This window comes from Nannobrachium achirus (genome assembly GCF_963921795.1).
Source record: "Nannobrachium achirus genome assembly, chromosome: 21".
In the NCBI taxonomy this organism is placed as follows: Eukaryota; Metazoa; Chordata; class Actinopteri; order Myctophiformes; family Myctophidae; genus Nannobrachium; species Nannobrachium achirus.
This window is the reverse complement of record NC_137828.1, coordinates 11,642,100-11,669,832: the sequence shown is the minus strand read 5'-3', so window position 1 is coordinate 11,669,832 and position 27,733 is coordinate 11,642,100. Positions and strand designations below refer to the sequence as shown.

At 41.7% G+C, this 27,733-nt stretch overlaps 1 protein-coding gene across 1 annotated transcript in view; it reads left to right on the top strand.

Moving 5' to 3' along the window:
* Positions 1-3,768: 3,768 nt before the first annotated feature.
* The window catches only part of lyrm4b (LYR motif containing 4), a 44,619-nt gene continuing 20,654 nt past the window's right edge, over positions 3,769-27,733 (top strand). The window contains exons 1-2 of the mRNA XM_080751999.1: positions 3,769-3,859; positions 15,326-15,446. Coding sequence (XP_080608125.1) covers positions 3,774-3,859; positions 15,326-15,446 — 207 coding nt within the window. The 5' untranslated portion in view covers positions 3,769-3,773. The remainder of the gene's footprint in view (positions 3,860-15,325; positions 15,447-27,733) is intronic.

The following is a 27,733-nucleotide window of genomic DNA, read 5'->3' as shown; positions in this document are numbered from 1 at the left end:
GAAGGTCATTACTTTCACGCGGAGAAGAAAACATAACCGCGGCGATCCATGTGTACGTTATAGTCCATAGAAAACAGGCCGTTTTGACCAAGCGGACGATATGGGAAAAGAAGGCAAGATACAGTAGAGCATATCCATTTCTCTGCAGCCAGTATGAATACAATTCAATGGGAGCCAGAAGTCTGCAGATGTAGTATTCCACGAGGAATCATGGGAAACTGAGTTTTTTCGATCACTCCCGGCTGCGGCAACGTGTGGGCTATCGGTTCCCATGGTAACCAGTTAACACGTCTCCCTACTTCCTACTTACGGTTTCGGCATGATCGTGATCGTGAAATTCATGTTTGACTTCCAGGACAGCTCTATCTTTCAAACATGGCAGCCATGTTTGTTTACATTTGAAGAAAACACTATCTAGCCTCTATCTTTTGAATGCCTGAATGGATTTCCAAGCGGATTTTTTTGTTTGAAAGCTGTGAATGGCGTGCACAGACTGCACACGTGTGGTGCATGATTTGTGCATTATCCGTGCACCATCCATCGTGCACATTAAAAGTTAAATTCTGGCAATTGAAGACATTAGTCGATTTTAATCCGGCAGCAAGCAGGCTTTTAGTATATCCTATATCGTATCGAAAATCGAATCGAATCGTGCTCTTAGAATCGAAAGTTGAATTGAATCATGGATTAGGCATATCATGACAGCCCTAATAGGAACTGAGGGCACTGGTGTGCACTCTAGTAGTTTGTTTATTCGAATGCACCCTGGGTTACGAAAAGACCCGCCTCTGATTGGCCCACCTATAGATCACACTGGGTTACCAAACTTCAGTTTCTGTGACGCCGTGGAAGCTTGCCCTCCCTCCTGTGATAAAGTCGATACAGGTCGCTCCAATGAACTGCAGTGGCGAATAATATCAAAATGACTGTACTCCAGGTACAGACACAAAGCAGTGTGCATTTCTTGACTGATAAAAACAATTTGAAATTACCAAACCTGCCTACCGATGATGTCGCTGGTAGGCAGGTTTCAGAACTGTCCACAGCCCTCCTCTGAGACAGAGTGAGTAAATAGAAATTATGCAATTTTTAATGAAGATTAGTTAGGACCAGAGCCCTCTATTGGAGAGTTGTGTCATCTCCATTCAATTGGTGAAGTGCTCCTTTAAATCATTCTGAACTTAAACTAAACTGTAACAAGATAACCGTTCATATCTTGTATTGACATGTATGTCATTTTAAATTATGCAATTATGTAACTACTACTTACTTAGATGATAGTGCTACGCACAAGCACAAATTATATTGGTTGACAGTCAGACAGAAAGACAGAGGGGAGAGGAGGGAGGTGTGTGTGTGTGTGTGTGTGTGTGTGTGTGTGTGTGTGTGTGTGTGTGTGTGTGTGTGTGTGTGTGTGAGACTGTGTGTGTGTCTGTCGTGGGGGGATTCCTTAATTCAGGTTCAGGTTTATTGTCACACATATCCATACAGGTACAGATACAATGAAATGCTTGTGCCGGTGCACCGGAGCACTCTCAGCCTTATTACACAAAGACATGGTCACAGTGGACCCACATACCATGCAGGCCACACAAGACAAGTCCCAACAACAACAATACCGTACAGTGTAACAGTGTACAGTTTAAAAATGCGTACAGTGCCCATGTTTACCTACGTTTCACTTTCATCCCTTCGTTGAGCAACCTGACAGCCTGGGCAAAAAAACTATTACTGAAACGAGTGGTGTGCGATTTGATGCTCTGGTAAAGTTTTTTGGATGGGAGGAGTGTGAACAGGGAATGGGCGGGATGGCTGCTATCTGTCATGATGTTCTGAGTCTTTTTCTTGCAGCGTGTGGTATAGATTGTATGGAGCTGTGGCAGGAATTTGAAGCTGTCCACTATATCTACAGATGAACCGTTGATGGATAAGGGACTGTGATTAACTTTAGACTTCCTAAAGTCAACGATGATTTCCTTAGTCTTACTGACATTTAGAGAGAGGTTGTTATTCTGGCACCATAGGGTTAGCTCTTCAATTTACCTCCTTCTGGAGAGAGAGCAACAAAAGTAATTCTCCCAACTCAAAACTAAATAATATACATTACCTACTGTATACACATTATACAGGCTATATACAGAAAATACAAATAGCAAAACACAGATACAAATTCAAACACCACACAAAAGCATAAACACAATAAGCAATAACACAATGTGTGTGTGTGTGTGTGTGTGTGTGTGTGTGTGTGTGTGTGTGTGTGTGTGAGATAACATATAACAGGAGCCAAATGTACCTCACCTGTAACTTTTTGACAGTGCACAATATGTAACCAACTGCCACTGGGTCCATTTGGCTACATTTATTTTCTACACACCCAAGAGTGAAATAAACTGAGGATAAATAATGAGTGTGTTTGACAGGTGTGTTTGTAGCACAGTGATGCTATGCTAATACACAACAACAGGTGAACTGGAGGGTTAAATAAGCACCCAAACGTCGTTAAATCCCGACCAGAAGCCAGAACACAAGGTTCCGTTATGACCCGGGTCAGAACCGGCTTGAATAATTAAGAAAGAAACTATTAAGACCAAGTTATAAACAAAGTACAGCAGTGTATTACACTCACCTTCTGTCACTCACACCAGCCAGCACTGCTTTCAGGCCACTCAATACATGCCTCGGTGAATTTGATGCGATATTTCCGATATGTTTGGATACCTTTACACTGAAATGTACATAATAGATATTTACTACGTATTTTTGTGGATATTAAGCGGAAAAGGCATCATTTGTTCGGAAAACGTAGGAATGTAATATTTGTTTGTGACAGGCGTATTTTTGGAGAGCTATCTCTGGGGTCCTGCGTTAGGAGAGGGAAGAAGCATGGGAAGAAGGTCGCAGTGAAAATGCATAAGGTAATTTATTTTACCACAAATTTGTGAAGATGAATGAATGGATTAAAATTGATACGAAACAACCTTATATTATGAGTTTAAAATATATATATATTTTAAGTGGCAGTTTAATAAGGTTTAAAAGGTAAAGTCAAGATGCATTTTGATCATATTGATTGGATGATTTTGCCTCTGCCAGTGTTGGATCTCAAAGTGAGGTCAGTGGGTAAGATAAAAAAAAATGCTGGGGTGCAAAATTAGTTAACATAGCATCAAAATCAATTTAAACGCTTTAACCCTATAGACACCAGCTGTTCAAAAAAAGGTGATCTGCAAGCTCACAACGTGTTGCAATGAATGTCATGTGTTGTGAGCTTGTAGATCTGCTATTTGTGTATTGACCATTGATTGACTATTTTTCAAACAAATCTTTTCAGATGGGGTCTGTGGACAAAACATAGATTTGAGAGTCCTTAATAACATTCAAGCACTACTGCTCAAATACTATATTAATAATATTGTACAAACATGCATGAATGTTGGATATTTAAAAAAGGGTTAGTTTGTGATAATTTGTGAGGCACTGTACATTAATTGGACAGTCCAATAAATGTAGGCCTACAGTGTAATGTACACATTACTGTAATGTACACATTTTGTGTTTAAAATGAACAAGGCAATTTCATGAAAACGAGACTAAAACGAGGCGAGACTAAATTTGATATTGATATTAGAGAGAGAGAGAGAGAGAGAGAGAGAGAGAGAGAGAGAGAGAGAGCGAGCGAGCGCGCAAACAAAATAATATTTTCCTCAGTATAACCACGCTGCCTCACAATCATAATGCAGGGTAAAAACTTACCTGATGCTTGGATCAACATGGCGGCGTCCAGCAGAGCTCAGGTTGTTTCTCTGTACAGAATGTTACTGAGAGAGAGCAGCAGGTTCCCCTCATACAACTACAGGTAATTAAATACATCCTATATTAAGTTACTGATTACTGATGTTCATGCCGCTGTTATACCTCTCACACACACACGCACGCACGCACACGCACACACACACACACACACACACACACACACACACACACACACACACACACGTCATTTCATCAATACTGTTTTTATGTTATACGAGCTAAAGCATTGGTTCTCGATACATTTTATTTTGCTTTTTTTTTCATTTAAAGGACCGCCATAACTCTTGACAGTGTAGGTTACAAATGGAACCAATAACCAAATGGACCCTTATGGGTAGCTCTGGTCCATCGCTTTCACCTCCCGCATTGCTCCCGGTGAAGCTCTGACAGACCCGTCGGGAAACGCATGGACTCGAGATTGTCGGCCCCGCCGAGCGCTCAATACTAGTGAAAATAAACAAAACCGTTTCACTACTCACCAAACCAAAGGTCGTTTTGCGCTGTTGAAAGTCTATTCTCCGCGGTGGTGAACCCCTCAGCACCCCACCTACTCTGTAAAATACATTATTTTTGTCATGAAATAAAACGCACACACCTCAGGCCACCTAGCGGCCACCGCAGATACAATGGTTCACAACCCGGAAATAAGCGGCGGTCGAGTTGGATGCACTTTATTTCATGCCAAAAATAATGTATTTTACAGAGTAGGTGGGGTGCTGAGGGGTTCACCACCGCGGAGAATAGACTTTCAACAGCGCAAAACGACCTTTGGTTTGGTGAGTAGTGAAACGGTTTTGTTTATTTTCACTAGTATTGAGCGCTCGGCGGGGCCGACAATCTCGAGTCCATGCGTTTCCCGACGGGTCTGTCAGAGCTTCACCGGGAGCAATGCGGGAGGTGAAAGCGATGGACCAGAGCTACCTTATGGGGTGACTCAAAGTAGATGACTGAGTACAGCATCTTGCAATGGGCTTGGTGTACGAGTTACACTACACCACTAAGATACCCTTGTACCTAACCAGTACTCCCTAATCGGGAGATAAGCGACCGTCAGGGCGCAGCGTGATTTTAGGCCAAAATGTGTAGAAGTGTGGAAAAATGAATCGGCCTGATGATGGTGGCGCTACATGGGACAGATGCATGTTGATGAGATGAGTGTAGCCATACTGTGTACCGATTTGCGTGATTTTAGGGCAAAATCTGTAGGAGCAGTGTCCAAAAATGTGTTTGAAAAAATGTGCCTGATGGTGGCGCTATATGGGACAGATCCATGTTGATGACATGAGTGTAGACATGCTGTGTAGTGATTCGCATGATTTTAGGGCAAAATCTGTAGGAGTAGTGTCCAAAAATGTGTTTTAAAAACTCGGCCTGAAGGTGGCGCTAAATGGGACATATCCATGTTGATGACATGAGTGTAGAGCAAGTGTGTACCGATTTGCGTGATTTTAGGGCAAAATTTGTAGGAGCAGTGTCCAAAAATGTGTTTTAAAAAATCGGCCTGAAGGTGGCGCTAAATGGGACATATCCATGTTGATGACATGAGTGTAGACATACTGTGTACCGATTTGCGTGATTTTAGGGCAAAAACTTTAGGAGCAGTGTCCAAAAATGTGTTTTTCAAGAATCGGCCTCATGGTGGCGCTAGAAGAGGGCCATGTGAGAGGGCAGGCAAGGAGTATGTGTGCAAAATTTGGCATGGATCGGGGCAACGGTTGCGGAGATATGAGCAGGGCAAAAGTGTGACGTGTGACGGAGGGACAGACAGACAGACAGCCGGTGGAGGTTTTGGTAGTAAGTGCGACCTGACGGTCGCAACAAAGGGTCAAATTCGTTCTCCTGCTATACCACTAAAATGTGGAACGCTCTACCGAAGGCCTTAAAGGAGTGTAAATCCCTAACTTCCTTTAAAACCGCTCTGAAAAAGCACTTACAGGCGGCTGCTACTCGAAACTGGTAACAGTAAACCTAGCCTAACCTTACCTCCCACTGACCGTTATTGTAAATACCATTTATTTTGCATTGTATTTTACGACGACTGTTTTTCTGATTATATCTTCTGCATAGTACTGTGTTCTATCTGTCTGTCATTAAAGCTGTACTGTGGAAGCTGCTCAACTAGTGGTCAGTAGCGGTATTGCTTTTTTCGGCCGGAGTCGCCGCGGACCACCGCGGCCACCACGAGCACCTCCGCCTCGCCGATACGCATCCGTAGAGCCGTCTAGAGCAGTCATTTTTAGATCAGGATTGAGGGAGTGGCAGGCAAGATTCTTTCACCAATGTAAACACAGTTGCTGAGGGAAGCTACTTCCTTTAGAGACAGCAAGACTCGCTGTGATTGGCCGGTGGTGTATGATCCGCGCTGTGATTGGCCGGTAGTGTATCATGTGGGAGATGACATCATTTTGCCGGGAAATTCTACCCCCCTCACAACTCATAGAAAACATATAAAGAGAAGGCTTCAGAAGCTGAAAATAACAGAGTGGGTGTTCTAAAACTTTAGCGATTTAACAGTTGGGACAATATTAAGATTTGTTTTGTAAAAAAAGTTACATGGTATAACTTTAAATGTTATTTGAGTTTAAAAAGGATCTCAATGTAAATAAGCTTTATTAGAATGATGGAGGATAACTGGTGATATTGTCAGGGTTGGTGTAGGATCAGTGTTGCCATGTCTGTTTAAGCGACTTCACACGTTTCTGTAAAGTTGCTTGGAGTTGTGGATTGTGTTTTTTGGGGTATTTTTTATTGATTAAATACTTTATTAGTTAAATATGTAAACATTACAAACATACAGCAGGGCTAAAAGGATAACTCAAGTCCTGTTGTGGTATTCAGTTAATCTACAGCATAAAATATTTTGCTCTACTGTACGTCTACGATCTGATCTACGTGTTCTCGCTCGTGACGCCTAGATGACATGATGCTAAGGTTAATTTACGAGAAACTAAATGTTTGTTTTGAATCGTATAGTAAGCTACTTTAATTGTGCGGTTGCATCTATCTATCGGGAAGAAGTAGGTAGGCCTAACTATTCTCTCTCTCTCTCTCTCTCTCTCTCTCTCTCTCTCTCTCACTCCTTTCCCCCCTCCCTCCCTAGACAAAGTGTTAAATAGCTCTATATTGTAATAGTACTCCATTGCTATAGAGTAGACTTTTTTCATTTTTTTTTCATATCCATCGTACAGAATACATGATTAAACAAGTGAATTTAGAAGTAATTAAACATTTTGAAACTGGAACACTGTGAAATCGAAGTTAATAAATGACTACACTCCCCTGATTGGCTGAAATTGGTATCCCACCCGAAAATGTAGGGGGTTGGTTCAGTCCTGTTACTGAACCAACACTCAATGATTACTATCATAGAGCTTTTTCACAAACATGTTGTTATTATAGCCTATATTTCATCCCTATTATGGGGGGAAACATTTGCCAAAATGTTGCAGATCTACAAACTCAACACGTTGTGCTGCATAGTCTGCGTATTCTATTCATAGAAATAAGAATTACAGAGCCCAACGGTCTAGTAGTGAGGGTTTAATTGTTAAAATTCCTGAAAACACACATCGACATGAATCCAACATATTAATAGAAAAGATAACGTGTAAATAAATGCACAAAAATACATGAATTTCACAATACTGCTGATAATGCTGTTAAGTATATGAAGCCAGATATCTATGAAATCTATGAAAAAGGTTTAATCTGCAACATAATTGTACGTAGTGGGAGTCGCTGATTCATCTCTCTCTCAGTTAAGGGGTCCTTGGCATGAAAGACATTCAAGACCCTTGTCCTAAAGTGTATTATCAGCAAAGTGTTGTTGCACCATACGGCTGTCCCACAAGTCCGTCTGTGTCACCAGTACAACCATGTTAATCATTGAATATAAGCTGGTTTCTGCACCAGAGTGTTCCCCTGTATGACTATTGTTTCACAACGTGGGGTCCAGGGACCCCCAGGGGTTCTTGAGTTGGTTCCAGGGGGTCCTTAGCAAAAATAAAAGATGCCAGGAGTGGACACATATGACCAGATCGGTAACCCAAGAGAGGGAACAGATGAAACCAAATGGACCCTTAAGGGGAAACACTAGTGTATATACAGGTATATCGGTATCATCCAATATTTACATTGTTGACTGCCATCGGCATATCAGCAAATAAGTTGATATTCACCGATGGCAGTAGCCAATGTTCATCTGTCATTAAGATGCGTACATTTTTCTTGATTGATTGATCGATTGACAATATATACAGAACAAAAATGCAATGAACCATTGTGGTCCCATTGATCTAGACACAAAATGGGGAATAAATAACAACAAAAACAAAATAAACAAATCTGTATCTATTAATCAGACCCACAATTTCCATATTGTTGTACATCCCTAATCGAAATAGTATCAAACAGAGGTCCACAGCTTTATGCATGTTACATTACTGGGGGGAGTCCTTTGACCATAAAAGAGATGAGAATCGCTGGTGTGTGAGACATAGTGCTGTGTTTATGTCTGACTGGGAATCCCTTCTGTGTCCGGTTTACGCCCAGAGAGAGACTCTGTGTGCTCTGGGTTGTGATAGTCCTGCTCGCCCACACGCTTTTCATTAGCAGCTGAACAGCTTGTCACATTCACACAAACCTCACTGATATCTCACCAGACGGGGGGCATTTTTAAATCGATGTTGCTGCGCAGAAACCTTGTATCTCCATTTTCATTTCTTCCATAAATTAATGCGCTACTCCGAAATACAAGAGAGTCACACCAAAGAAGCGAAGGAACTATCTACCACCATGGTTCCTTCCTACACAAGTATAGAAAATGGAATTAGATTTGAGTAATTTCCAGGTCTTCTTAAGTAGGGAAAAAAAATTATTGTTTCCCGACTGTTGACTTTTAACCTGTTCGAATCAGAATCCAAATATGGTGTGACAAGAGAAATACAGAGAATTCTGTAAATTTGAGTCTGGAAAAGTATGGAATTTTAAAATGGAAAATCTGTAGGAAGTTGGAACCCTGATCTACATTTTCAGATAGGCTGTTTGACAATTATTGTTTTAAGTGAAAGTGTGTCTTATTGAACCAATGAAAAGTATTAACAAAACCTTGTGACAAAATAATAACTACATCCATCCAGGAACGCATGTACTATTTTTTCTTCTTCTATTTTTCCTGAAAAGTAACGGTTTTGGACATGCAAGGTTTTCACCCAACCTCAACTAAATGAGCAGCAGAAGCTGTGCTGCGTTGCGTTCCGTTCTGACACGTATCTGACAGCCCCGGCCTCCGAGGAGGAGAGAGAGAGACAGTGTTAGTGGGGAGGAGAGACGGGTCATGGGCTTTGATCATTGAAGCAAACTGCAGTTAGGCCTGCTGCTTGTCACTTGTTACTTTACTTGAGTATTTAGATGTCTTGATACTTTATAGACTACTTCTACTCCACCGAGAAATCTGTGCCTTTCTCCATTGGCTGGTGCTCCCAAGTATATTTTGATGCCAAAATGCTTTATTACTTCGGGACTTTTACCGAAGTAAAACTTTGAATGCAGGGCTTCCACCAACCAGGTTGGGGGTTTTAGCACTCCACAGTCATCAGCTTGTCAGAACCGCTGCGCCATGGTGAAAAGTACGTTGAGGTACTTTTACTAGTGTATTTCTTTTCCTTTTTTTTGTATCCGCTCCACTACATCTCAGATGCAAATATTGAACTTTTTATTCTGCGACAGTATTGTGAAACATGTTGCAAGTAAATGTATATATTTTGATTATTTAATACAAGCTCACAATGCGTCTTCTTGTAGTTTGGCTATATTTGAGAGCTTTTCACAAATCTGAAATGGGACATTCTGCATTATGAGTACTTTAAGTGTTGGCACTTTGAGTATAGAAGGCAGACAGTACTTGTACTGAAGTAAAATGTAGTGAAATAGAATAGAATAGGAGCTGAGCTGGTAGGGGTTTTGATCATTGAAGCGCTCTGCAGCTCTAGTCCTCTCAGCTTGTCAGAAGCGCTGCACCGTGGCCTACTTGGAGGAACTGGGAGCAAACGGTGGCCTAAATTGGTTCCTGTCGGCTGTATGAGGCTGTTCCGATCCATGGGGGACCCACCGCCAGCCTGCTTGCCTGGCTGGCTGGATGCCTGCCTGCCTGCTTGCCTGGCTGGGGTTGGGCTGTCACAATTATTTGACATAATCGCGATACATTTTAATAATCGTCATAATCGTTTCCATGTTGAAAAATGTTCATACATCTTTTTTAAAAAGTCAAAAATAGTGGAAATAGCTGATCTACAAGCTCACAACGTGTCGCATTCCTCCCCGCACAAGCTCACAACACGTCGCACAAGCTCACAACACGTCGCATTCCTCCCCGCACACGTTGTCGGCTATTTCTACTATCAATGTGCTTTTTTAAGTATAAAGTTGTCAAATATGTCAGTAATTTCTTTGTATATTTAGGTTATGTGTCATATATCTACCATGTGCAACTTCAAAGCCTAAGAGCCAAACAGAAATGTAATTGTCAACGACAAAAACACAATTAAATCGTTAATCACAATTATTTGAGTGACAAATAATCGTCATGTAAAATATCATAATCGTGACAGCTCTAGGCTGGGGGCTGCCCTTTGATTATTTTTATTTTTTGATGAATAAAACGTTATTTCATCCCATCCGTATTAGGGCTGCAACTTATACATTATTTTATTTAAATTGTGATTATTCTGTCCATTGCTTCTTCAATGGAAATTGAATAGTCGAGAAACGCACTTTATCTTATAACGCTCTCTCTCTCTCTCTCTCTCTCTCTCTCCCCCCCCCCCCCCCCCCCCTCCCCCTCTCCCTCTCCCTCCTTCCCTTAGTATAAAAAAAAAAAAAACTAGAAAACGATGTGAAAAGTGATGAGGGAGGGTATTCACATCCCCACCACCCCTCGGGGTAACTTTTACCATGCAAAAATTGCAAGCCCCTCAAAATCCTCATGCAGCCTAAATTGAAAGCAGAGCATTTGAGGGACTGGCCACAGGTTCTTTTTTACAAGAGCACACAATTCACTTGTTGGCTCTGGATTCTACTTTGTTTTCCCACACTTTAAATTAATGCTCTGCTTCGTCATAAATACTACAGTGTCACACAACAGTAGCAAATATAGCCGATCTCGAAGTTAACAGCGTGTCACCATGTGACACGTTGTGTGTGAGTTTGTAGATTGGCTAATTTCACTATTATTTCAAATGTAGTATGGGTTTGTTCCTCTTTAGTTACTATTAGATTTTGATTATAATTACAAAACATACATTAACCACTTCAGCCCTATGTACATTTTGGCCTTTTCAAAATAGACAATCTACAAATGTGTCTTCATGCGACGCATTGTGAGCTTCTAGATCTGCTATTTTCATTAAATCGGACATTCTGCACAATGAACCCATTCAACTGTTGTAGAGTGATAAAGTTCAGAGAGACACGCAGACACAGACAGGACTGATTGCAATCCGCTGGTACTCACAGCGCTGCAGGCAGGCTAATGAGTCCTGCTTAGAAGACTCTCCCAACTCCGCATTCGCTTCTTTCTTTGATGTTGCTTTCTGACCCTTTTTCTCTCCATTTTAGTCGGTATGCCAATTAATTCCTCCCCGCACACATTCTGTGTGTTGTCACTGCTGTTGTATCCTACTGATTCACCTGCCATGGGGGAGCCCCTAGCTCTGGTCCATAGCGCTAGTGGAGTTCTCCCTAACACTATGTTCCTCTACCTCCGCATTCCTTGGCAAAACCGGAAAACTCCGCCGTCTGGTCCGAAAATAACAAAAAAGGTATCGGAGAACAGTTGAAAGCATACTCTACTTAGTGGACGCAGTCTGGACCCCCCCCCCACCACACGCTTAAAATACATTTATAGTGCGGATGGATGGAGACCATTTCTTCAAGTTTTTTTATTATTTGTCGTCGCCATCACGGTGCCACCTCCGGTTTTGCCAAGGAATACGGTGGTAGAGGAACATAGCGTTAGGGAGAACTCCACTAACCCTATGAACCAGAGCTAGGGAGCCCCCAGCCCCCCACTGTGAGGATGTACAAGTAGGGCCTCCATCCCACTCCTCTTGCCCTGTATACACTCCCTGCTGACAGGCTCCCCCCCCCCCAGCCCGTAGGTGTACCTCAAGGGCCCAGTAGGCCTGGGCGATATGACAATATCTATCGTCTGGATGATAGAAAATGTCTATTGTTTAATATGAAGCTCTAGTCTATCGTTTCTATCACGGTATCTCTCAAAACACCACTTTACGGCAGTATTTTATGTCACTGCGTGCCATACGGCATGCCCAGGCACACTACTAAACCAAAATCGCAAATAACATAAATCGCTCAGAATAGGGCACAGTTTCAGACTACTGCGTGAGCTGAGTCTGAGATCAGGTTAGGAACTTATGTTATAAGGACAAAAGCCAAAAAACAAGGTCATGTGTCTCTAATGTGTTGCAGCAACTACTTAAAAGGTATGAAAATCAACGGTGTTCTGGGCTTTTTTATGTGTTTATTCTTGGCAGTGTTTGAGTTAACTTATTTTCAGATGGGGGTCTGCAGCCAAATAAATGTAAATTTTGGGCAGTCCTTGACATGAAAAAGTTTGAGAATCACTGCCTCGTGGTGTGTTTGGGAAGATACGATAACAGAAAATAAATCTTTCAACATCCATCAGTTGAGACTGACACTATCGAGCAATTAAATTAAACTATGACTGTCTAAAAGCTACAAATGGATGGAAATGGTGGTCTTTGATGTGATCTGGACAAACTGCTCTGAATACCCAAGCATATGTCTGGGTAAAATCTAGAAATGGAGGACAGACTGCACTCAACACTCATCTGATATTTATTTTATGTCGATATCCCACTGAAAATCAGTGGAGAATTATTTTTTTAAATAATAATATTGGGACAATTATACAGGATAGTTTTAGCTGCATTATTAAACGTGATGTTGAAAACAAAAACTTTTTTGTCAGTTCTGTTTCTTGGTTACACTGTTGAAAGCACTTTCACATTTGAAACGTTACTCTGTGTGTGTGTGTGTGTGTGTGTGTGTGTGTGTGTGTGTGTGTGTGTGTGTGTGTGTGTGTGTGTGTGTGTGTGTGTGTGTGTGTGTGTGTGTGTGTGTGTGTGTGTGTGTGTGTGTGTGTGAACATTTGGTTCTAGTGTGTCTAGCTGTCAAGTATTAGACTTGGCAAAGGACCAACTAATGAATAAGTGAAACCCATCCCCCCTTTATTTTTCATTTAACTAGGACACCGACCGATTATATCATATTCAGACAAACGAACAACCTTTAAATCTGACCTGTGTAGTGTGTACAGCTTTATAAGTTCAGTGCTAAATCCAAAATATGGGCTAGAGCAGGGGTCTTCAACAGGGGGTCCGGGACCCCTATGGGGTCCTCACAGTTACTACAGTGGGTCCTCCAAATCTTTGTGATAGAAACCTTTTTCTCCTTTTTGATATTAACCACTTGAACCTTGCGTACATATTTTGAGAACTATCTACAAGCTCACAACGCCTCGCAGCGCCAGGCGTTGTGAGCTTGTAGATCGGCTATTTTCGGCAAAGAGGTTTGGTGTAGAGGGGAAAAAGAGCAGACTAAGTACAGAGTGAAATGTCAAGTTTATTAAGTATTGACGGTTCAAGTGGTTAAATATCTGAAAATTGACATGAATCCAAAATGCACGATGATTGTGCTGTCAAACAACGTAATTATATGGAATCTATGAAAAGGTTGTGGGGGTCCCTGCTTCATCTCTCTATCAACTAAGGGGTCCTTAGCCTGAAAACGTTGAAGACCACTGGGCTAGAGAAAGAGAGAGAGAAGACGGAGAGAATAGAAAGAGAGAAGATGAATCAAATGATGACAGATAAGCAGAGTGACAGATGGAGCACCGTAACCTTTCAAGCGGAACGCCTGAAATATCAAAGTGTTCAATATGAGTGAAATATTTTAAACAGAATTTTGACAAATGCCCCCCAACCGAGCGTTGTGGTTAGGAGGGCGATCTCTATCTCTGCGCTATAGTGTCCGGCAGACAATTTGAACCCAATTGAACACGTTTACTAGACAATCGATGTGATTGGATTTAAATTATAGCGCCCTCAACAAAATGTGTAGCTCTGTTTCCACCACATGTTGTGTGCAGTTGGTGCATAGTGTGTCTTCCCTTGGGTACTAGCGAGGTCTGTGTCAGCCTTCTGTGTTCACTGAGTCTGTATTCAAGGCTTTCCTTAGTTTTGGGTCAGTCACAGTGCCCAGGTATTCTGCAAATGTATTTTCTCTATTTAGGGCTAAAAAGCATTCCAATTTGCTTGGGTTTTGGATTGTCTCGTTCCAGTATGTCAGGTAGCTTTCTTTTTGTTTTCTTATAATCTGGTTTAGTGCGGTCTGGTGATGGCTGTGCCGAGTCCCTGAACCAGCTGGCTAAGGGAGCATCTCTGTAGCTGTTCTCTGTGGGTGAGGGCTTTGTTATGGAGCATGTCTTTGTTCCTTTCTTTGAGGTAGTTATAAAACTTAAATGATTCCTTCTTACCTTTTGATGACGATGAGGGTATCGTCCAAATTCTGCTCTGCGTGCATTGTTTGTTGTTTTCCATTGGGTGCGGAGGATCATCATGGATTTGCAGAGAACACTAGATAGACCTAAATAAGCAATGCAGGTCTGAAACTCTGTGTTCTGTGGTTCCAGTTGTACACTCTCAGAGTTATGGGGGTCCTTGAAAAGAACACATTTGGAAACCACTACTGTGGACTCCTAGGTGTCATAGTAAATCAGTGTCATACTCATACATACTCATACATATTCTGAAGAAAACTTGGAGACATTCAACAATTGGGTCTTATGATCAAAATACAGAAGAACATTATAATGGTGTGTAAAAATAAAGTCATAACATTGCCACAGACAAGGCCAAGTCTTGCCACGGACACATTTGTCCGCGAACTGGAGTTTTTCAACATAAGAGAACTGCAGTGCTAATATCAGTTCCATTGGCTACTGGAGCTGTTTGAAGAGTTGCATTTTTTTTTTAATATATATGTTTTTCAAATTTTTGAAAGAGCACGAATGCACATTTGTTCGTGCATGTATGTATGTTGTGAGATTGGTGAGTTGTGAAGGAGGGGGGATCGCGAGCCATGGCCACGTTATTTTGGAAGAGTCGCCAGCCAAAAGGGTTGAGAACCAATGGTCTTTCTAGCTGACACGTGTGGAATTCATTGCCCTTTGGGGCTTATCATTATGGGTGAAAATGTTCAATTGTTGTCAACATTTAATTTTAAAGTTGAATGTTTCACTAAGTGTGTGTGTGTGTGTGTGTGTGTGTGTGTGTGTGTGTGTGTGTGTGTGTGTGTGTGTGTGTGTGTGTGTGTGTGTGTGTGTGTGTGTGTGTGTGTGTGTGTGTGTGTGTGTGTGTGTGTGTGTGTGTGTGTGTGTGTGTGTGTGTGTGTGTGTGTGTGTGTGTAGGACCTATGCGTTGAGGAGGGTGCGTGATGCATTTCGGGCCAACTGCATGGTAGAGGACCCTCACACTGTCCAAACACTGCTGCAGGAGGGGCACAAGACCCTGGCCCTCATCCAGAGACAGGTACACATGCACACACACACACACATTGCTTGTAGATCAGCAATATGTTGGTGCACAACACCAGTGTGCAACTAAGTAAACTTGCCACAAAAAGTTCGGAAATCTAACTTTGGTCGATTATATCTCCCCTTTAATAAACCCAAATGGTATTGTTTTTTATATCATTTTCATTGTTGATTTGTCACCTTTACAACGAGGTACAGCTTGTAAGCATCGGGCATTCGAGGCATGAGCTACACAGCCAAACGTGTGGGTAGCGCTCCTCCAAAAATTGTCAAAATGGCCTAGCAGGCCTGCAATACTGTTCTTTTGGTCTTCACCTTTGTTACTTAGGGCATTGAATGATTGCATTCTCTCACAGTAATAAGGAAAAGAAAAAACAACACATATTGGCAATTTTTACACTTTATTAATGTTAAGCTCAGTGTCAGGGAAGCCCAAAACGAGAGTAAATGCCAGCAGAACAGTATATTGCAAGCCATTTTGGCAAAAGTCTGGTCGGCGCTACCCACACGCTTGGCTGTGTAGCTCATGCCTCGAATGCCCGATGCTTACAAGCTGTACTTCGTTGTAAAGGTGACAAATCAACGATAAAAATGATATAAAACACAATACCAAAGTCAGATTTCCGAACTTTTTGTGGCAAGTTTTATAAACCATTTCACAGCTCCATAGACATTGAATGTAAACAGGAGCCATGTTATTCACTGCTGACTGTGTCAGATTCGCTCACGGTTGGAATTTTACATCACCACGCTAAAGATATCATGTGCGCCCGTCACGCACGCCGATGATCGCGAGCACAACGCACACGCACGCGCGCCGGTAAGTTGAATGCATGTAATATTGGCAGCTCTGGCCAGCTCTCCCTGACAAAAACGGATGAGGATGGACGCAAGGGAGACCTTACCATTGTAAAGTTTGAGAACCACTAATTTAGACCAAAATGCAGGTTTAAATTGAATTCTGAAATGAATCTGCTGTATTAACAATTCAACAGGATTTTTTTTTTATAAGGATCGCCCTCATTGTATCACGATATATCCACGAGTTTCCAACGCCCCATAGTGCATTGCGCAGACGTCTGCACCGAGCTTCCACCGCCGATTTACAAGCTCACAACGGGTTGCATCTGCGACGCGACGTGAGCTTGTATGTCTGCTGTTAAACCCGGAAGTTTGGTCCTGATAGTCTCCAGTAAACTCCCGGGGAAACTTGTGGATATATTTATACGATATATCTGAAAAGGCATATCTTGGAGACATTGTATCGTCTCGACGATATCTATCACCATATCGCCCACCCCATGTGGTATTATACTATTCCCAACCTGAATCTTTTACTAATAGTAAATCTAACTCTAAAAAAATTGTATTTAATAAACTTTTAAATACATTTGGTGTCTGGCATAACTACTCGCAGAAAAATGCTTTCAAATGTTTAAAACTACCATGTTATCTGGAGATTTTATCAGTCATGCTTTTTTTTCCCGAACTAGAGCTATTTCATGTTTCAAGGTCTCCAAGGACAGAGAGAAACAGTGAAACACAGTTTTGGTCAGTTTTAGGGCCGCCTGTTGCCTACCACTAGCCTGGTTCCAGCCCCTGAATCGCTAGCCACGCCCCCTTTAACAACATGTTTAGGCGATTCAGGGGTCTGGGGACGCTCTCAATGGAGAGGCTAGCTCGGTTGAAAATCTGTACGGCAAATCATCAACGTTTCAACTCGATGATGTCAGGGCTTCTGAGCAGCGTGGGCTGCGTTTTCCCAGAACTCATGTGGGATTCCCTGCTACATGCCCAAACATAAACGTCGCCCGCCACGGTAACATGCGATCGTATTGATCTCGCTATGAAACATCAGTAGCAGACATGTTTTACTGTGTTTGATTACTATTAGTAGCGCTATAATTCTGCTGGTTTCTTTGGTTAGCAAGTGGCAACAGGTTAACCAGCCACATTAACAACACACCAATAAGGGTTGCTTAACGGCGGTGAACCAATCGCAGAAGACTTTGGCTTCGCCTATTCCAGAAACGGCTGTAGTAGGAAGGGCTTTTAGACTGAATAATGGAGTGAAACAAAAAGAAAATTCAGGCTGAGTGTCAGGCTAGCCTACCACTGCTCTACACTCTACACACACACACACACACACACTCTCATGACTGTGGTATCACACAGTGCTAATTACCCAGCTGTTTGGTCACTTTGTACCCATCATGTGTAGACAGGATATTGTTGTCTCTCTCTCTCTCTCTCTCTCTCTCTCTCTCTCTCTCTCTCTCTCTCTCTCTCTCTCTCTCATTCCTCCATCCATCCATCTGTCTGTCCATCTGTCTGTATCCTTTCTTTTAACCGCTCATTTGAGTCAAAAGTGTGTTGAACTTTGGCAAGCTGTGCGTGCGTGCGTGCGTGCGTGCGTGCGTGCGTGCACCAAATGTCCCTACTGGTATAGTACAATTTGAGAACTCCTTATCAGGAAAAGATTTCTGGTCCTCACAAGAGACATTCTTGTTTTACTGTTATACAAATGTTAGATTTAGTCTTTATTTATACTTAGTTGTGCGATGCTGTTGCACAGTCAGAATAGTCGATCTACAAGCTTGTATCGGGTATTTTGGATGCATGACACGGCACTTAAACTGTGTGTGTGTGTGTGTGTGCGTGCATGCTTGCCTGCCTCGTATATGCCCTCGCATTCTCCTCTCTTGATTTTCTTTCAGTTCTTTCCTCTGCCATTAATAGTGTTTTGTATTGTGTGTGTGTGTGTGTGTGTGTGTGTGTGTGTGTGTGTGTGTGTGTGTGTGTGTGTGTGTGTGTGTGTGTGTGTGTGTGTGTGTGTGTGTGTGTGTGTGTGTGTGTGTGTGTGTGTGTGTGTGTGTGTGTGTGTGTGTGTGTGTGTGTGTGTGTGTGTGTGTGAATGTGAATTAGGGAGTAAAGATGATGGATTGTAGCTGCAGAGAGAGGAAGGTACTGTAAAGGGTTTAATGAGGGAGAGAGGGAGAGGGAGAGTGAGAGATGAGTGGGCCGCAAACGCTTGGAAACATGCGATTTCCAAGTGGGCCCTGATCCAGAACCTCTGTTGTGCTTTTCTTTCTGCTTAACCACTTCAGCCCTATGCTTGGCTGAGCAAAGTCCCTCAAGGCTCTATGCTAGTGACTTTTTCTGTTTTCACTCCACATAACATATCTTCAATGAGAAACGCGCCACACTTATAGATCAGCTATTTTCAGCAAATGTTTTCCAGGAAGACAGATGCTGGGGTTGAAGGAGTTAAAGGAGTAGTTCACCCCTAAAATGTTATATCGATTACTCACCCCTTGGAGACTTCACTTCAATATATATATTATTAATACATTTACCCCCACTGATTCTGGGTGGAGAGACAAATGCATTTGTGTCTCCATCCGGAATCAATGGGGTACATTTATTCTAATCAAATTATAGTCTTAGGAATGCGACAAAAGCTACAAAATATCCATGAATTCAAGTCTCCATGCATTGAGTAATCGATTGGAAAAAAGGTAATTTTGTGGGTGAACTATTCCTTTAAAAACATGTCGGGTTGATGTGAGTCATATTCCACATTGCTGCTACAGGGGAGGAGAAGTTATCCAATAAGGTTTGCTGTGAATTTCGTCTGTGCCACTGGCTACACATAAATGAAACTATAATGTTGGCTTTTATATGAAGGAAACGGTTTACCTGCTACTAGCAACAATAACACACTAAAACAATATTGTGTAGTTGTGTTTAATGTGTGTGAATTTACAAGAAGATTCTCAAAGAGAACACCAGCACTCACGGAACAGTCCTTTTAAGGCACTTTCTTTTTATTATTTTCTAGTTGTTTGTGTGTATGTTGGTGTTGTGTTTGTGTTTGGGTGTTTGTGTTTGGGTGTTTGTATTTTATTGTATGTTTGAGTGTTTGTTTGTGTGTGTTTTGCTGTATAATGTATATTTACAGAATGTAGAGTACATAATTTTAGATATGTTATTTTGAGATGAGATATTGGCACTTCTCTCCAGAATATACAGGGATGTCTCTCTCTCTCTCGCTCTCTCTCGCTCTGTAGGTGATGCAATTGATTGATTGAGAAAGGCAATTTGAGGGCAGACAGAGAGAGTGTCGATATATCTGTTAATAATATACTTGAAGGAAAGAACAATGCAATTTTGGATGCATCTTAAATCAAGTTCACAGTTTAAACATTGCAAACCCACCAGCTCAGCCCTGTACAGGTAGATTTTAATGAGACATACTAAATAAATCCACTGCTTCTCAAACTGTTTCATGTCAAGGATCCCCAAATCAATATTTATTTGGCTGCAAACCCCCCAATCTGAAAATATTTTGCACCAAGGACCCCCATACAAGATTTGAAGATGCTTTGTGAGCATGTAGACCATACATGGGAAACTGGCGGCCCGGGGGCCACATGCGGCCCCCACCTTCACTTAATGCGGCCCTTAGGTTAATATCGGAATACTGATATATTATTGATTTCAGCTGTTATAATTCCAAACATGCAAACATGACCCGCTTCAATTACTTCAGTCTATATTAGTAGCGTAATGTCTAAGCACTAGTCTTTTTTATGTCCAGTTTATTTGTGTTTAAGTTCAAAAGTTAACATAAGAACATATAGAAATTAAATAAGAATGTTACTTTTCAGGATTCCAATAAAAATAATGCAAAAAAGATTTCCCGATTCCAATTCAAAAATAGCAAAAATAGCAGATCTACAAGCTCAAAACGCGTCGCAGCAGTGCGACCCGTTTTGAGCTTGTAGATCGGCAATTTTTGCTATTTTTTGACTATATATGCATCGATTCGTGGCCCTCTGGAGTGAATGTGAAAATATAGTGGCCCTCTCCATCATCAAAGTTGCCCACCCCTGATGTAGACCCTGTAGATCAAATAACTGAATGTATACAGGGTTACGAGCCCACAGCCCAGTAAACGTGTTGATGAGTGTGTTGTTGTCGTCTTGTTAGGTCGATAGCTAAAGCTAATCAATGTAACCATTACCAACGATAGATAGCATATCCGGTCTGGAGAGAGGAAACGGAATAGATTCTCAGTTTGCCCGCGTGTGGATATGAACGGATGCAGTTTGAGTTGGCGGGCCTTAGACCGGATGCATGTCGTTGGACTATGGTCAGAAAGAAATACATTTAGGTGCTGAATGTGCTTATGCTTCACACGTTACTTTTATGTGTATCCTACTTTGGTTTATTCCTAGTTATTTTAAAGCCCTGATTCAAAGATTATAATTTTTTTCGTTATAGTATCGTGACAACACTAACCTGTACTGTTAACAAAATTGTTATTACTGTAAATAAATAACACAAGATGGATTGATCATATACCAACTAACTAGGCCTAATATTGTTTCATCTCAATCCAACTAACCAGAAATACATTACCATAGTTCCATGACAGACCAGCATGGCTTTAATGTCACAAATCAAATTTAACCAAACAGACCCATTTGGAACATTAACACTTAAATCAAAGCCCAAAACAAATCTCATTACAATCTAGGCACTGGAAATAAATATTAGACAAAGTCGGGTGGAAACCTTGTACATCCAAAAGGAATGTGTGTTCCAAAGGATCCAATGTAGTAGGCTATTTTCCAAAACCGAAACCCTGCGATACTCCTGTTACCCATATGGGGTAAAGTGTTTCTACTTTTGTGTGACATTGTAGTTTGATGGAGTAGGACATTCATTTATGAAAAACTTCACAAAAGCTTCAAAAATGGAGGTGCAAGATTTCTGTCTGACGGTGAAAAGTGTACTTTTATTGGCTCTTATGTAAAGGTATCTCTCTCTCCCCCTCCCCTCAACAATGTTTATTGATTCTCTCCTTGACTCCTTGAAATCATTGCGTCTCATTTTCCATGGCCTCAGCGTGTGTGTGTGTGTGTGTGTGTGTGTGTGTGTGTGTGTGTGTGTGTGTGTGTGTGTGTGTGTGTGTGTGTGTGTGTGTGTGTGTGTGTGTGTGTGTGTGTGTGTGTGTGTGTGTGTGTGTGTGTGTGTGTGTGTGTGTGTGTGTGTGTGTGTGTGTGTGTGTGTGTCCGCGCGCGCGCGCACATTGAGTAGTTTAGAAGCCAGTGTAGTGCCTAACACAAATTTATGGATTTAGATATAAATGTAATAAAATGAAATTATGAGGCCAATCTGTCTGCGTAACCAGACCAGCAGATGAACCAGAACTCCACCCTGATGCTACAATGTTTGGATCCGATGCCGTCCCAATTTTTAAGTGAGTTTAAGTCCTAGATTAGAGGATCCCAAACATTTTCATGTCAAGGACCCCCAAATGAATATGTATTTATCCCCTGACTCCCATATGAAAAGATGTTGTGCCAGTTTAAGGAAGAAAAGCTGGTTTTCCATGTTGGTTTTGCATGGCCCCACTCCACCCCACCCCACACACTTGTGTCGGGTTTTCCACTACAAGGAACTGGGTAGAGTGGTGTGAAAGTGGTACAAAACGGGGTACTAAAAAGTATTCACTCTAGAGTGGTTCCGGGCTGGGCCAAGCAGTGCCTTAGCAGTGACGTATAACCCTGCTTGCTAGAAGTTGCTACTGATTGGTCGGAGAATCTGTCTCATGGCTGAGCTGTGTCCTTCAACACAACTTGAGACACATTTTAGTTTGCGAGTCAAGGCTGCAAAATCAAATATAAAAGCAAAGCCTGTTTGTTTTATATATCTTTTTATAAAGAGGTCGATTAGGCAGAATTGTGTTCCCCAGCCCTGCAGTTGAGATTCCACGAAGCACCAAGAACATAACCAACACAAACAGCGGACATGTATCTATAGTCGCGAATCGCAATAAACAACGGCCAATGCGTCGGCCATCCGTTATTTTATATAGATCTTTATATGGATCTTCTCAGTGAGCTGTCTCCTGTTTGTATTTGTAACTGCGTGTGTTGAATGGGGAAAAGTATCTTTGTCGCGGTTGTTTTTGTTCTGGCAGTCTACTGATATAGGCTACAGTAACCAAATGGACCCAGTGCTACAGAACCCAATAGATCCAACCGTTCCTTAAACGCACACATAAATAATAATAGGGGTGTACATTTTCAGCGATTATTTTTGTCTAGTTTGTGGACTCTTGTCTTTATTGCGTTTTTGCACCGTAACAGGACAGCTACAGTACATAGCTCAGCTAGCCTCCACATTCTAGCTTGCTTCCTTGTTAGCCTTACATTAAGCTGCCCCTGCAGTGGCTTCCGCATTCTGGCTTTGGGACGGCTGCACGGGCGTCTTACCGCTTATACAGACAGGTCGGGGGTATGGTCTGCAAAGCTGCTATTGCGGCTCTACACATGCACAAATGCGAAATATAGCTTCCGGACAAGTTCTACAAGGTTTATGCGACTTGTCTGGAAGCCTTGTTTAATGTATTAGTCCGTATTTTTAACTCATTGACTGCCAAGGCACGAGTTTCACGAGTTATTACAGTACTCCCAGGCTGCCACAGCCCGAGTTTCCCGAGTTGGAAGCCATTTTGAAAAAAAAAAGATTTTTTTTTTTTTTTTTTTTTTTTTTTTATAAAAAAAATTCTAAAAATGCCTCAAATGTATTAGGCATGATCGCAATTGCGAAATTGCATGTTTAGCCCCATAACAAACACATCTTTCAAAATGTCGAAAATGGCTGTTTTGTCTGACTTTGAAGGCTTGTATCTCATGAATGCCTGAACGGATTTTACTACACATATGGTGCATGATCTAGGCATGGGCGTGCACGATCCGTGCACTAAAAATTGATCCGTGCACTAGAAATTTAGGAAGGTGCAGTGTTTGTTTTGTCTGACTTTGAAGGCTTCTATCTCATGAATGCCTGAACGGATTTCCAAGCGGATTTTTTTGTTTGAAAGCTGTTAAAAAGTACTACACATATGGTGCATATATGGTGCATGGGCGTGCACGATCCGTGCACTAAAAATTGATCCGTGCACTAGAAATGTAGGAACGTGGCATCCTGGTACTTGGCGGCCATCTTGAAAAGGGCATTCAATGAGTTAAATAAAACGAGTTTTTACCAAGTGTGTGTCGATTCCAAATCTAGCATCTCTGGTTTGGTTAAAGATGGCTGCACTTATCACGTGACGTTCATCCATTCCCCCATTCGCTCATACAAGGACATGACGTATGTGTAAAAGGAAGAATGCACAATAATGCTTCCAGCCACCAACAGGCGCTGTTGCAGCTAACATTGTAGCAAACGAGGAAGGACACTTGGTAAAAACTAATTTTATTTAAAAATACGGACTAATACATTAAACAAGGCTTCCGGACAAGTCGCATACATCTTGCAGAACTTCTGCGATGTGCTATATTTCGCATTTTTGTGCATGTGTAGAGCCGCAATTGCAGTTTTGCCGACCATGCCCCCGACTTGTCTGTATAAGCGGTAAGACGCTCCCTGCAGCCGTAAAGCCATAATGCGGAAGCCACTGCAGGAGCTACTTAATGTAAGGCTACTTCCTTGTGTAGTTTGGCCAATAAAGTTATTATTTGACCATCACCCCGACGTTAGTCGTCGCTATAGTTGTAAAGACTCGAAGAAGACCTGTGTGAGTGTGTGGCATCTAAAACATTGTCCACCACATAAAATAATTAGCGTTAGTTTTCGCCTCCGTTGTGTTTACAGAGAAAGATCCTATCCATATGTTGAAGAAAGGGGCGTCGATTTCTTTCGGGAGCAGAGGGGAGGAGGTTAGTGGGGGGGATACTGTACTGTATTGGAAAACCTACATAGGAAAATACGGTGCTGTGTCGTGCCGTGTAGTGTCGGGCTAAAAACTGGTATGGAAAACCGGCTAAACAGGCCGCACAGCTCTTCAGCCACGATGCAAAACTTAAATAGCAAACCAACGTTTCAACTGTGTCAGTCTTCTTCAGGGTTTACAAGAAAATGAAAAACATCACTTTTAAAGGTACAGTGACAAAGGCAAGGTAGTCTCATGGGAGTGACCCCATACAATACTTAAGTTGTTAAAATCTTTCAGAAATATATATTTTTTAAACAGCAGGTCTACAAGCTCACAACATGTTGCATCGTGACTGATAAAATAAAACTTTGTGTGAAGGTGCTGATCTAAAAGTTAAATAAATCAAAAACCAGCTTAACCTTTATTGAATAGAATGCAACTCCTACTCCTACATTATTTTATCCTGGTGACATCAAAACTGGACTTGTGAAACTGAAATGTTAAGGCACAGTTAAATATAAATCTGCTCAGGAGGCACTCATTTCAGGAGGCAACCCCATTTCTCATTGCTAACCTAATATTCTTCAGCGGATGTGTTATCATATTTGGACTTGTAACAGAGTATTTCTGTATTGCAGTATTGATACGTTTACTTAAGTAGAATATGTGAGTACTTTTTCCACCACTGCACATCACCACACCCAGGCAGGCTGAGCATACTAGTGCAGCTTCACTAGTGAACAGCACAGTGCGAGTAGTGCGGCTTCATTCATAAATGTGTGCTTTCATTAATATTTCATGTTTGAGAGAAAAACGAACTCCCTGTGAGCCCAGAGGCAGGGTGGAGCTCACTGTTTAAATAAAACCCACGAATAATAACGGTGATAAAACACTCCACACAGATGGAGGCTTAGAAATACACACATCCACAGATGGACACTATGAGATGAAAGAGCATGAGTCCACTCCATGCATATCAAGTAGTACCAGCTTTCCATTTGTAAAAAAAAAGGAGGCTCTGGGACATTTTCATACCCACCAAAGCCCTTTCATTTAGCCTATAATGTGGTGTGAGACGCATAGCGAAAATAGACGATCTACAAGCTTACCACATGTCTCATCGTGATCGTTGTGAGCTTGTAGATCGCCTATTTTCGGAAGGTTTTGGTTAATTTAGTTTATTATTAATAATCTAAATCTGCAAGTAAATTGTAACTAAAGCTGTTAAATAATTGTTGTGGACTAAAAAGAACAACATTTTGTCTCTGAGATGTAGTGGGGTAGAAGTATAAAGGATCAGGAAATGGAAATACTCAATTAAAGTAGAACTACTGGACCGTGAAATTGTAATTAAGTACAGTAATTGAGTAAATGTACTTAGTCACTTTACATCACTGCCTATGGCAACAGAAATGCCAGACAATGACATCTCATAAACTGACATTCTAAATGACATTTCATGTCCTACCAACTGTCCTTTTTTTGCTTTGGTGGCAAAAAAAATAGCCTAAGTCAGCCCCCCAAAGGTTCCCTCTTCAGGAAAAAACCCTGATCTCTTTAAAGGGTATATAGTTAACGTTTTATATGAAAACGAATAGTAAATAAAATGATCCATTCACAGAGCTTTTAAATGTGTGGAATAAAAGTATCGCCCCCAAAGGCTGAAAGCTGTTTGTCGGCTATTTCCAGCTATTTTCACTGCCATCCTAAAATGGTGTTATCCTCACAAGTATGGTAATTTAAACGTGTGCGTGTGCGTGTATGTGTTAACACAATTTTTTGGTAATGTGCGCTGCAATGTTATTAGATATGATGTCATGCTACAGTTAACCACATGCCCACACACACGTGCACATGTACACATGCACAACCTTACTGGCATTATGACACACAGCCACAGGCTCACACACACACAAGGGGATACTGCGGCAACCATGACACCAATAATAAGTGAGAAAAGTGAGTTAAATGTGACGTGTGTGTGTGTGTGTGTGTGTGTGTGTGTGTGTGTGTGTGTGTGTGTGTGTGTGTGTGTGTGTGTGTGTGTGTGTGTGTGTGTGTGTGTGTGTGTGTGTGTGTGTGTGTGTGTGTGTGTGTGTGTGTGTGTGTGTGTGTGTGTGCGCGCTGCGATGTCTGGACTGGAACACTTTCACAAGCATAAGGGGCAAATCCCCACTCCCATATCTACACACACACACACACATGTGCGAGTGTCAGTTAACTCTTTAGTGAACACGGACGGTGTGGGGAAAATACAGCCCTCTTGTTGCTAAGCAACTAATTAAATATGAAGGCACTCGGTTCACATTGACCTGATTTTATTCATGTATTTATTTATTGCCAAATTCAGGCTTATATTCTTATGTGTGTGTGAAAACATAATTCCAGTGTTTTCCGAGGGTATCTGTCACTGAAAAAACAGCAGCGTTTGAATGACTGGCTTCACCCCCGGGCGTGAAATGGCGCACAAATGGCACACACTGTGTGCGTGTGTAACCTCTAGTCCACACAGAAGAAACCGGATCATTCTATTATTTCACATAAAGACTGCTTCAACAATCCTTTTTCTGCAGATCAGCTAGATTTGTTTATGTAATCAAATAGTCTCAGTTTTTTCCAAACGCAGTTCCCGTCGTGGTCCCCGCGCCCCGCCTCCCGTTTAAATTTCTTTCATTCAATAAGCGCTTCTCTTTGAAAAAATTAATAAATGATTTGATTGATAGATAGGTATTGCAATTTTAATGCCATTAGAGAGCTTATTTGTCATTATGCAATTGCGGTCCTTTAAATCTATTTAGTTAAATGTAGGCTAGGCTACTTACTTTATCAGCTGAAACTCTATAATTAACGCTAAATCTATCTATCGATCTATCTATGATATATTCCTTTTTTCAAAGTGAAGTGCTATTGTGCTGCTTGTTTTTGAGAAATTGGAACAGGGAAGGTGGGGTGCGGGGGGCCGCAACGGGAACTACATTTGGCTCGCGGTGAGATTGGCTATGTGATTGCGACCGTAGGTCGCATTTACAATAAAAACGTCCAGATCCTGCGTGTGTGTCACAGTGCGTGACACCTCATCCCAGCTCAGCAGAAGGATATAGCTGACCTGTTCACAATGATGTTGCAAATGATTCCTTTGACGTCTATGACGTCTTGACATCATACAATACCTTTTATGCCCATATATGGAGATCCTCGATGTCATCAATAGTCACACTTGCAAATGAATTCTGTCCATGTGCTTTTTATGCCCATATATGGAGATCCTTGATGTCATCAATATTAAGACCATATCTGGGAATGCCCATATATAGATATATTGTGTCAGTCTCATGTGGTCTATGGCGTCAAACATCTATGATGTCAGACGTCAGTCATCTCCATATTTGGGAAAATATGTCTGCATTTTGTTCAACTTAAACAACCAACCAAGTCTGTGCATCTTTTTGGTCAAAGTTGATCCTATGCCAATTAAGCGCCAGCGCTCGGCCAGCAGTCTGCTCTCACCCAAGTGGATGCGTGCACACGCTCATGTGCGCGACCTTGCC